We start from the raw sequence: 12,580 nt of genomic DNA, 5'->3' as shown, positions 1-12,580 counted from the left end.
TTATTGTGGCTAACTGGGGCTGCCCGCTTTCCTCTCATATAGGCTTGTCTAGTAGGCCCAACCAAAAGCAGAGGCCCTTTTTAAGATAAGGAAGATATTGTCATAAAATTTTATGGTTAAAACTAGTCATAAATATTTATGTGACTATAAATCATCTCATTAGTTAAAATGAGAAGTTTTATCAAATAAATAATTATCTGGTACAATATTCTACACATTACAACAATGTTTCTCATATAAGGACACAGCATATCCACATAAGTGAAAACATAAAATTTATTGAATTAAATTTATCAGCTCCCTCAGCCAAAATACTCTTTTCTTGGGAAGTAAAACCACAAAACACGAAAAGATTTAAAGAAACAAATAGATTGTTTAAAAAAAGAAACCAGCAAAGCCATGACATCATTGGCACTACTGATTACCAACACAAATCTAGTCAGTTTGACCATTCCGCTTTCTTGGATACTTTCATTGGCTCCAAGCCCTTCAGATCTTAGGTAATATGACAACATTTAGTATCTTCCACCTACGCCATGATCATTTTCTTTTTGGGGTTGACAATCTGAATCAGTTTGCTTGCACTTCAACTATATTACTAAATATCTTCCAATAATTCAGATGCCATCTAACTCTACTTACCAAAAACTTAAGCAGATGAAAAATAATCGCTTAGTTTTAAGTTTTTTTTTTGTCTCTATTGGATTTTCTCATCTGCAATATCACTTTATTGACCACTATGCGGGGGCAACAACATTGTCATTCTTAATGACCAAGACAACTCACTCTTTGTCTCCACATACTCACATATCTTGGTCTTATATATAACCACAAGAGTCATCATCAAAACAACATTACAGTCCAATCCACAAAGTACAGTTTTCTCTTCAAGTTTCAAAGTTCAAGTTGGAACCTTTGAGCTAAAAAGAAAAATGGAAAGTGCCAAGAAAATAGAATTGATCTTCATTCCTTATCCAGGAATTGGTCATTTAGCATCCACAGTAGAAATGGCAAAGCTTCTCATAACTAGAGAAAAACACATGTCCATTACAGTCCTCATTATCCAATTACCTCATGACAACAAGCTCGGTTCTTTTATCCAATCAGTCGCCAATTTCAGCTTGCGTTTGAAATTCATTCAACTCCCTCAGGATGACTCCGTTTTGCAGCTACTCAAAAGCAACATTTTCACCTCGTTAATTGCTGCTCATCAGCCTGTAGTCAGAGATGCTGTGGCTGAAATTCTCAAGTCACAATCAAATATTACACTAGCAGCTGTTCAAATTAATTTCACGTATGATTATGTAACTTTATCTGCCTAGGGATTTGGTCTAGTGATAAGCACGCAAGTTGTGATTTATAGATTAGGCGCACGTCGCAAGTTCAAACGCTGCTGCAGACAAAAGATTGGTATTTAGGTGGAACGCCACTGGCCCCACCTAGGAGTGGCAAACGGGCAAGTCGGGTCGGATATGGGCGGGTCGAAAACAGGATAAACAAAGATGGATAAAATATACGACCCGCCCATATTTAACACGGAATAAAAAATAAAAAAAGCTTAGACTCCCAAAAAGCAAGAACTCATTAAAAAAAATTTCAGATACCTCCCCTCAGATTTAGTCTTATTACACTCACTTCCCTACTGGTTTCGAATACTACAATCACCTACCCTATTTTAAACTTTTTGTTCCCAAGCCTGTTTTAATGATAATCTTTCACCAACATTCCAAAAATACCCTTTTGATGCATTGATTATTTAATACTCCTACTAAATTGGTAACCCCAACAATATTTTGTGCAGGTTTCTAATACGATGTTTGATTTTTTAGCTTTATTTTTTATTCATAGAAAAATCAACCTATATATATATATATAAAAAACTATATTTCAAAATCTAAAGAAATCACAAGAAATTACAAATATTAATCGGCGGGTATGTCCTTTTCTGGGGTAAAAAAAAATACATGTGTCCAGAAAATGAATTTCGTACTTGACTTACAAATATTCATATAAACATTACTTTTTTCATCTAACATGAGATAATACATTTTTAGTTTGATAAAGTTTTTGGACTTAAAAATAAAAAATAAATCATGTTCAAATATAAATTTTATATGGTGTTAACTTATGTACCAGACAATATTTATTTCTCCAACACTAAATTGTGTTTACGTATGATAAATTATTAACAACTTCTTAAACTTAAAATATTGATACGTATATTAACTGGAAGAACGTACATCTAAAATTTAGTATGTTCGAATACAATAAGATGTGTAGTTTACAAGATAATGAATAAATGCTTTCAATGGATAATGGCGTGGAGAGGAGCAATGTAAGGTAGAATATTTGAAGTCCAAATTAGTATTATACTAGTATATACTTTGAAGATTTTTGTTCCAAATTTTAGCATTGAATAATAAATGCCAGGTAAGGGCAATTTTGGAATATTAAACAAGTTTTGTCAATAAAATAAGTTTGGTTACAAAAGGTTCAAAATTAGGGGAGGTGAGTGTAATATTCAAAACCATAAGGGAAGTTAGTGTTACAAGACTAAACCTGAGGGGAGATCTGTAATTATCTCTTAAAAAAACATACAGACATATGGGTATTGATAATATGAATATCCATATTATCCATTTGGATATCCATTTTTTAGTGAATAATATGGATAATATCCATATCTGATCCATTTTTAAATGGTCAGTTATGCAACCCGTATTTAATGGGTCGGATTGGACAGCTATTTGTTTTTTTAAAACTATTTTCCCAGCCCTAACCCCACCCTTCTCGATTTAATGCGACAAGAAAAAGTATTTTAGTGACGTTATGTTATAGTGGGTAGAGTAAAGCATTGTTTTTTTTTTTTTTTTTTAATGCTACAAATGATAGTTTTGAAATTTTAGTGTTACAGGGGATAAAGTTTTAGTAACTGTATGTGAAATTAACTTGCAGGAATCCACACTAATTCACTCTTCTCTTTCTCTCAAATCTCAATCTCTCAATTATAGTTACTTTGCAACAATTAACCACTTTAAGTTTCTTTCAAATAAATATTATAAAGTCTTATTATAGTTTCAATTATTAATTTTGCAATTATAATATTGTTGGTGGAGTTGGTGATTTTGCAACAATCCGGAGTAGCTTTGGTGGATTTGCAATTCTAGCCGCCTTCACTTTGTTGAAATTAGTCCGGCAATTTGGTACCTTCGTTCCAACTCTATCTTTATTTTTCGCAATTTAATTCTAGCAATTTATTTTTTTGCAATTTATTTTCTTGTGATTTATTTGAGTGTGATTTAAATTAATTCTATTTAATAATAGCAAAGAGATTTAGACGTGGTGCCGGTCGTTGTGGTATTGTTAGGCGTGGGCTTAATGAGGAAACATTTGTGGAAGAAACACCTAATTTAGGTATTGATGTTGGTGGAAATAATTCACTTTTAGGTCATGAGGCAATGCAACAACATTATACCGACTCTTTTAATGAAATTGATGATGAAGAAACACAAGCCCCCGAAAATCCTATAGGAGATAAATGTCCTACACAATCACATCCACAAGACAAACCGCCTAGAACTCGTAGGCCAACCGCTAAAATTTGGAAATTTATGACTAAGGATAGAGAAAGCCAAACAGCTAAATGTACCCTATGTAGACAAGTATTTACTTTTAAGCAAGAAACTAGTAAGGATGGTGGAACGGGTACACTAAATGCTCATATGAGAAAGAAACATATGAATGTTTGGGGAGAGCAAACGGGTTCAAATGTGGGGGTATTCAAATGACTATAGACCCATGAATCGGTAAAAATTTTAAGTATGATAAGAAAAAAGAGCGTGGAGAAATAGCTAAAATGGTAGCTTATGATTGTTTACCATTTTCCTTTCCTTCGAGTTTGGGGTTTGTTACTTACATTCAACGTTGTTATAATCTGTTATTTTAGGGTATTCCTAGAAGTACTTGTAGAGCGGATGTTATAGATTTGCATAAGAAATATAGATTTTATTTTCCCCATGTATTTAATTCTTTAAATTGTAATGTTTCTCTTACCGCTGATTTGGGTCTTAGTCTTAACAAGTTAGATTTTTTTGCTATTACATGTCATTGGGTTGATGACAATTGGGTTATGCAAAAAAGAATTATAGCTTTTTTATATGATGAAGGAAAAAGTCGTCACGATGGAAAATTTTTAGCGGATTCAATGTCTACTATTATGAGATTTTTTAACATTTATAGAAAAACACTTTGTATTGCCTTAGATAATGTTTCTAATAATACAAAGGCGATTGATCTTTTAAAAAGAGAATTAAACCCTCCGCTAAAAAATATTTTTCATGTAAGATGTAGTTGTCACATTTTAAACTTAATTATTAAAGATGGTCTTGTGCGTTTTGGCGATTCTATTCAAAAAGTTAGAGATGCGGTTGCGTTTCTTTTTTGTAATGCTAATAGGGGAAGAACTAGAGATTTTAAGAATGCTTGTGTGGAAAATAACCTTAGACCTAGGAAAATTCAAGTAGAAATTGAGATTAGGTGGAACTACACTTACATTATGTTATAACAAGCATATGAGTATAGGATTCCCATACAATAAGTTCACAACAAATATAATATTAATAGTGATGATTGGTTAAATTTTACGGATTGGGAAGATGTTAAGGAATGTATTGAACTCTTAGAATTTTTTTTTATAATGCAACTCTTGCTTTTTCTAAACAATTCTATTCCACGGTAATAGAATTTTTAGCCTACTTAGCGGAAATAGCTAGAATTTTACAAGAGTATAAATATAAATTCGATTATCAAGCGGTTATTTTTTATATGACAACAAAATTTAAGAAGTATTTTTTTCCCATCCCAACTTTATTTATATTGGGTTCTCTTTTAAATCCTTGTTTAAAAATGTCTTATACTAAAGCATTGGTTGGTCAAACTTATACATTTTTAGAGATTGAAGAGGGAGTTCAACCATCTTTAGCTGAAGCCGAACTCACTATTGATGACGAGTTTAGAATTTTTTTTACTCATTATTCTAATTTGGAAGAACATGCTACACTCGTTGCTTCACGCCCTACTACTTCTCAAAGTAGCAAAAAGGGCTTGTCGGGTTTAAAAGTTTTACATTCACATCCAACTCCTTGTAGTGCAAACTTTGATGAATATCACTTTTATTTGATGCAGCCAAATGTGGATATCAAGGAACTAGATGAGTTGGACGTCTTAGCATGGTGGAAGAAATACAAGGCAAGTCATCCGATACTCTCAAGAATGACTCAAGATATCCTTACGGTTCAAGTATCAACCGTGGCTTCGGAGAGTGCATTTAGCCAAGGAAGACAACAAATTGGAGACCATAGACACTCATTATCCGGCTTTAGCTTACAAGTACTAGTGTGCATTCGCGATTGGATTAGATCGGAGCGACGCAACCAAAACTTAGAAGCGGAGGAAGGCGAAGAAGAAGAGATTGAAGATTTGATAGCAAGTGGACCGGACCAAATGGAAGAGTTTGAAGATATCTCTATGGCCGAATATGATATGAGAGAAATTAACCAAATGATTGAGAATTGGTGATTTTATTATTCTACTACTTCTTTCCAACTCATGTATTATTTGCAAGTTAAAAAAAACTACAACTTGCAAATAAATGTTATCCAAGAATGAATAAAATATATGGCTCATTGAGCTTTCTTCTATTTACTTGTGTTCATATTTTTACTTATATTAAATTAGGAATATACCTAAAATATACTAAGAATATACTTATAATATACATCTACTTAAATTAAAAACTAGAAAGTTATATACTTGAAAAATAACTAAAATGTACTAAGAATATACTTATAATATATAGTATACATATAACTTAAACACACACACACACACACACACACACACACATATATATATATATATATATACGAATTTATAAACTTAGAAAAAAATTGAGCTATAAATAACTTAAGTTATAATATATAAGTTATAAGTATACATAGTATACATATAACTTAAACATATATATATATATACACACACGTATATGCTGTATTGCTGACTTGCTGTAGCCAGTTAGTCAGTAAATATATAAACTTTACTTATAAACCTATATAACATATGTAAATATACCTACAATATACTAATAAATACTATAATATATATACTATACAAAAAAAAAGAGGGTTTGGACGTGTTTGAACCGGACCGGTTCCGGTTTTGGGTTTTTAACCGGTAAACCGGAACCAGTTAAACCGGAACCGGTGGCCGGTTCTGGTTTTTTAACCGGAAACCGGCCGGTTTGTTAACCGGTTACTGATCCGGTCCGGTTCAAACCGGTTAACACGTTTATTTGCGCCTCTATGATAGACGTAGCCAATGAATTTGAACTACCAACCTATGTTTTCTACACCTGTGGTGCAGCCCCTCTTGGTCTTCAGTTCCATATACAGAGCCTCAGTGATGAATTTGACAGAGATGCTGCAAATTACAAAGATGACCCTGAAGCAAAACTTTCTATATCAACATATTTCAATCCATTTCCAGCAAAATGTTTGCCCTCTCTAGTGTTAGACAAGGAAGGTGGTTCCACCATGGTTGTTGATCTAACGAGAAGGTATCGAGAAACCAAAGGTATTATGATTAACACATTTGTTGAACTCGAGCCCCATGCGATAAACTCCCTCTCACGAGACAAGAATATACCGCTAGTATACCCTGTCGGACCGGTGTTGAACCTTAATAATGTTCAAGGTGACAACTTGGGTTCATCAGACTGGAATATGAAATGGTTACATGATCAACCCACTTCATCAGTAGTGTTCCTCTGATTTTGGTAGTGGAGGAAGTTTCAAAGCAGAGCAAGTTAAGGAAATAGCATATGCTCTGGAGAATAGTGGCTGTCGGTTTCTGTGGTCATTGAGGCAACCACCAGAGAAAGATGCAAGGTTTCCAAGTGACTATGAAAACTTTGAAGAAGTATTGCCAGAAGGGTTCTTGCAAAGAACTCAAGGGATTGGAAAGGTACTGTTTTTTTTTTTTTTTCATGTGGTGCCAGGCCCTCCTTCGTTCTCAAAGCTCAAACCTGAAACCTTCGGTTAAGACGGGAGGGTACTTACCGTCCCACCATAAAATTTGGTAGCGTTGATTTATTTTGAATGATTTAAAACCTAGTGTGCTAAAAAGAACAACATTTTTATTTTAAAAAAAGGTCAAACCCATCGACAGGCACATGTGGCCGTCCACTTCTTTCACTTGAGCACCTAAAGTGACCCTTGTTCCATTTAGACACTTCAGGTGGATTATTCTTATTCCACTTATACACTTTTTGCACCGTTATCGGAGCAAAATCAAACCAAAGGGGGCGCCACCTCATTGCACATCCAACCAGCCCAAAAATCCTAATTTTTAATGGTCAAAACTCCACGAATTTACAAATTAGTGAATTTACAATTAAAATGAGTTGGCACAATTTAAATGAGCTGGTACAATTTAATTGGCCACTTAATCCACGTAGAAGACGATTGGTGTTGATTTTGGTCCGATAACGGTGCAAAAAGTGTCTAAGTGGAATAGGAATGACCCACCTGAAGTGTCTAAATGGAACAAGGGCCTTTAGGTACTCAAGTGAAAGAAGTGGACGACCACAGGTGTTCGTCGATGGGTTTGGCCTAAAAAAAAACCCATATCCAATTTTTCAGAATTTTATCTTTTGGCTCCAAATTCCTACAAAGCCAGTTGAGTGTTTAAGAGTTCCCAGAACCTTCTATTAGAGTGTACATTACAAAATTCCTGGATGATACATTGTATTCTGGGAGTATGTTGTCCACTTGTTATGTGGATAGCAATGAAAATCTACTCCGAATAGTGTACCATTATTTTTTCACATCCTAACTTCATTTTATCTTTTATTACCAATCATTGCATCTTATTATTTCCATCTCTACTATTTTCCAACAGGTGATAGGATGGGCACCTCAGTTGGCAATTTTATCTCACAAAGCTGTGGGAGGCTTTGTTTCGCACTGTGGATGGAATTCGACTTTGGAAAGCATTTATTTTGGAGTGCCAATGGCTACTTGGCCAATGTACGCAGAGCAGCATGCAAATGCATTTCAATTGGTTAAGGATTTGGGAATGGCAGTCGAGATTAACATGGATTACAGGATGGATCCGAAAGAGATGATGGGCCAAGAATTTATAGTGAAAGCAGAGAAGATTGCGAAAGCAATAAGGGAACTTATGGACCCAGAAAATAAAATCCGGATGAAAGTGAAAGAGATGAAGGAGAAGAGCAGAGAAGCAACTATGGAAGGTGGCTCTTCTTACACTTCTATTGGAGGTTTCATCCAGAGTATCATGGAGAATACTCAATAATTAGTCGTCTGATTCTGGCCAATAGCATTGGAGTTATGATAGTATAATAATACATATGTGTATTTTGTAATTTGATCAATATAGTTGGTTATTGTATCCTCGGTTTAGTTACTAGTAAAGGTTCCCCGTCCTGAGCAACCAAGATTGTGTTGATTGTTATAATGTCTTTTTATATCTCAATTTGTTTCACATGACATACAAAATATTTCAAGCTAGTGATGAAGGGTTTTTTAAGGACAGCAAATAAGGTAATAAGTAATAACAAACTTTATTAACCACAGGCTTCTAATAACTCTTCAACAAACTATACCACACAACACACCTGTAACTATTTTTCAGAATTTTCTTTCCCATAGTCAACATTTTTCTTTTTGCAGTGGGCTGATTTGCAAGGAAAATACCTTGATGAGTCAAAGGCTTGAAAGCTGCTGTTTATCAGAAGATGGCATGTCATTGCCGAACCTGGAAAAACCTGCAAGCCAAAACATACATCGTCTCTGTACTACCATCCGTTAATTTTAGCAAGAGGAAAATTTAATTTCATTTGCAGGCCCTGTCTACTTTTACATTTCAAGAACAGAAACCTTGACATGTCGTGAGAAGCAAGCCAGAAGGCCCTGCCATAACCTATTCTTAGACAAACAGCCCTCACCAGGTTGCTGGCATTGCTAAATGCTCCGCCATAAAGCAAGCTTTTCCATATACGACAGATGCAAAAGTGGCAAAAGAAATCGAAGGAAGGACAACTGTATATACAAGGCACATTAGTATTCTGGGAATTGGAACATTGACAAATAAGGTAAGGAGTAGGAATAAGCTTTTACAAGTGTTGCTTTACTAGAGTGGTCGGCCTAACCTTCCGTTGCTGTAACCTAGTTTTCTTTCTCACTCCTTATGTGTTACTTTTTCCTTCATCCATACGTTTATATTTTTTCTTGGGCTAGGTAGGAAAACTTAACCTGAATATAAGGATCTTTTCTCATCCGTTTGCACACTGAAGCAGAGAAAATGATAATAATCAAACAATCGCACACAATATGAGCCTCAAGGCAATCCAACTACAGAAAAAGAGGCATTACTTTCTACAAAGCACAGGGTATATCGGAAATATTTTAAGGTTTCAGTCTAGGAATCAATCCCCACAATCATCAGTATACTAAATCATAAAACCCTTCAAAAAAATCTGAACTGAATAGATCAACATATATTCGAATCATATCCAATGAAATTATGAAACAGGTCCCTACTTTGGTGTTGATTACAGCCTTATGACTTTTGAAATGCTCTTTTGTTCAAGTTAGAACAAAATGCAACCAATGAGGAAGAGAGCTTAAAGGAATATACCTGTGCCCAATATTCAATGCATTGGTGGAAACACTCGTGAAAAGGGACAGATAACAGCCTCTGGCACATATATCTTAGAATTCCTGGGATCAGGGGCCCAACGTATCTCACTCATGTTTGGCGTCTCCACGTAGGCCATGGTAAACTCTCCCACCTTTTCTGCCTTGCCTCGCTTACCTGCCCTTAGCACAACAAGGTTGTTGCGGCTATAAGAAAAGATGCCATTTTCTAACCGGATAATATCTCCAGGCTCAAAAGCATCACATTCATCGCCCCACATCTGAAAGTGAACTGCAGCTGTCTCATCTGCTACTAGTGCCAAACACATCTTTTGTTGCCCTTCTAAAGCTATCCTCCCTTTGTCCAGAACGACAAACTTTGTGTTTATATTGTTCGATGCAGCTGGTACAATGTCTCTTAGAGACTGCATCATATCTGCAACCAAAAATTTCCAAACTGTTCTAATTACCACAGGCAAAAAAAAAAACTTTTACGCACTCTCTTTCCAATCAAGAAAAAAGGCACCCATATATTTTCCAGTTTAATGATTTTTCTCACTATTTATTCGTCATGTTTACTATATTTTCCTTATTACGTAATATGTAATATCTTGAAAAGGTACATTTTGTTTATAAAATTTGTTTGCATCACGGTATATATCTTCTTAAAGAAGATAACACAACCATCACTAAACGATGATATACTGTTACCTTCATGTACTGGTTACGGTCCAAATAACTAGCTATGCTTCTCCCCTTTAAGAAAAGCTAGAACACAAATATAAACAACCCCCCCCCCCCCCCCCACCCCCGCCGCGCGAGATTTGCCTAAATTTAAGACTGTAATGAATAAGAATGGATTGAACTGAGTACTTGAGAATTTTTCCTACAGCATTCTATCGAACACGTGGAGTACATAGGTTTAGTAAGCCTTAACTTACCTCGAACCACAAGATTAACTTCAACTTCGTGCATCCATCAAACCGTCCCAAATTGCAATTCACAATCTACATTGCAACCGGGTCTAACTCGATCAGTATTAGTTTAAGCTAATTCACCTTTCAATTAGCTAAGAGCTTTAAACCATTCAACTCAGAGCCGGTTTGAACGGGCTTATAACTTATGGCTTATAAGCATAAGTCTAGAAATTGCTTTTCGCTTATTTTTGTTATTTTGGCTTAAAAAGCACCCTTTTATCTTTTATTCAAACACCATAAAAGCGCTTAAAAGTTATTTTGACATAAAAGCACCTAAAATAAGCCAATACAAATAGTCTCTCTGCTAATTTAAGTCCATTATGTTCCAACTAAGGCATAATATATTAGACCATAATGAATAAGAATGGGTTGAACTGAGTACTTAATGATAGGAATTCTATCGAACGTAGAATTTCCTTAACTTATCTCGAGCCACAAGCTTAACTTCAACTTCGTGCTTCCTTCAAACCATCATGTTTCGCAGTACATTGCAATCGGGTCTAATTCGATCAATGCTAGTTTAAAAAATTCACATTCCAATTAGCTAAGGGCTTAAACCGTTTAACTTTTTAAGTCCATTATGTTCCAACTAAGGCCATAATATCAGAATCCAGTACTCCAATATATTAGCAATCATATCCAAAAAGATAATACTCTCTCCCTCTCAGCTTACATTGCATCATTTGAATAGGCACGAATTTTAAGAATGGAAAGGAATTTTTGAAATTGTAATCCAAAACAATTATTAGTTTTTTTGTGGGGCTGCATCCTATAAAATTAAGGGAAAAGGGTCAAAAATGTCCCTTTACTTTAGAAAAATGGCTAAAAATATCTCTGAATTAATTTTGGGTTGAAAATACCCCCTTTCATCATTAAAATTTTTAAATATACTCCTGTCGTAACAAAAATCTACAACATAATCCGATTTCATTTTTAAATCCGCCATATTTAAAACCGACTTAACTATATAAAAAACCAATATTTGGAGCCACTAGATACAGGAACGGGCAACCCATATGCGTATTTTATTTAGTTGGTTCGATTTTAAATGTAGCAGATTTAAAATTAAAATCGAATTATGTTGCGGATTTCCGTTAAGATATGGGCATATTTAAAAACTTTAATAACGGGAGGAATATTTTTGACTCAAAATTAATTCAGAATATATTTTTAGTCCTTTTTTCAAAATAGAAGAGACATTTTTGACCTTTTGTCTTAAAATTAAATTGTTTTCAAATATACAGATGTGACATTCTTTTTAGATAGACTAAAAAGGCCACGTAAATTGGGTCACAGGGAGTAATTAAGAAATAAGATTCATTAGTACCTTGTACACGGTAGTGTTGAAAATGCAGATTATGAAACTTCTTCTCTGTCCTTCGTTGATTATAGAGAAAATCAAGTAGCATTAACCACTCACGATTCCATAAATTAGAATTTAGATTCTTTGGGCCTTTGTAACGTGGGAAATCAAGAAAATATGGGCTGGCCCACCTCTTTCACCATTCAATTTACGAAAAAGAGGGGGAAAAAAGGGCTTTTTTTTGCGCGGATTATCCTTCATTTGGGGTGTTCTTTAATTTTTGGCCTTCAAATTGGTGGTCTTTAAGTTTTAGCCCTCGCCTAACACGTTTGTGGGTTCGAATCCTAACTCAGTAAAAAAAAAATCGCAAGGCAGAATTTTATAAATCTACTCAGCGAAATTCTGTCTTAGCCGCACAGGCAGAATTTCTGCCCATACAAATTCTGCCTGCATGGACAGAAATTCTGCCTATGCCATATAAATTCTGCATGAAGGGCAAAATTTAAAGACTACTATTTTGAGGGGTAAAAATTAAAGACCAACCCCAGCGAAGGGCAATCCTGCAAATTGCCCAAAAAAGGGAA

The 12,580-nt window shown here is 34.8% G+C and overlaps 1 protein-coding gene and 1 pseudogene across 10 annotated transcripts; one reads left to right on the top strand and one right to left on the bottom strand.

Moving 5' to 3' along the window:
* Positions 1-788: 788 nt before the first annotated feature.
* Positions 789-12,169, bottom strand: LOC132636461 (uncharacterized). Of its 10 annotated transcripts, none has more exons than XR_009581283.1 (4): positions 12,021-12,169; positions 9,718-10,152; positions 8,775-8,845; positions 789-1,215 (listed from the first exon to the last, which is right to left on the bottom strand). XR_009581283.1 is itself a non-coding variant. In XM_060353335.1 (4 exons), the coding sequence occupies exons 2-3, from the start codon at positions 10,689-10,691 to the stop codon at positions 9,731-9,733; spliced, it is 456 nt and encodes a 151-aa protein (XP_060209318.1). In that variant the 5' UTR covers positions 10,692-10,723; positions 12,021-12,111; the 3' UTR covers positions 8,587-8,845; positions 9,718-9,730. The 10 variants fall into 10 exon arrangements, 9 of the variants coding, with proteins under 9 accessions (XP_060209315.1, XP_060209318.1, XP_060209319.1 ...); XM_060353335.1 differs by lacking the exon at positions 789-1,215 and adding an exon at positions 10,658-10,723 and having other exon boundaries at positions 8,587-8,845; positions 12,021-12,111; XM_060353336.1 differs by lacking the exons at positions 789-1,215; positions 12,021-12,169 and adding exons at positions 10,658-10,723; positions 11,116-11,296 and having other exon boundaries at positions 8,587-8,845.
* On the top strand, positions 933-8,547 carry LOC132636462 (UDP-glucose flavonoid 3-O-glucosyltransferase 6-like; annotated as a pseudogene).
* Positions 12,170-12,580: the final 411 nt, after the last annotated feature.

Source organism: Lycium barbarum, chromosome 4, assembly GCF_019175385.1.
Source record: "Lycium barbarum isolate Lr01 chromosome 4, ASM1917538v2, whole genome shotgun sequence".
Taxonomy (NCBI): Eukaryota; Viridiplantae; Streptophyta; class Magnoliopsida; order Solanales; family Solanaceae; genus Lycium; species Lycium barbarum.
The sequence above is the reverse complement of the archived record's forward strand: the minus strand, read 5'-3'. Positions and strand labels throughout refer to the sequence as shown.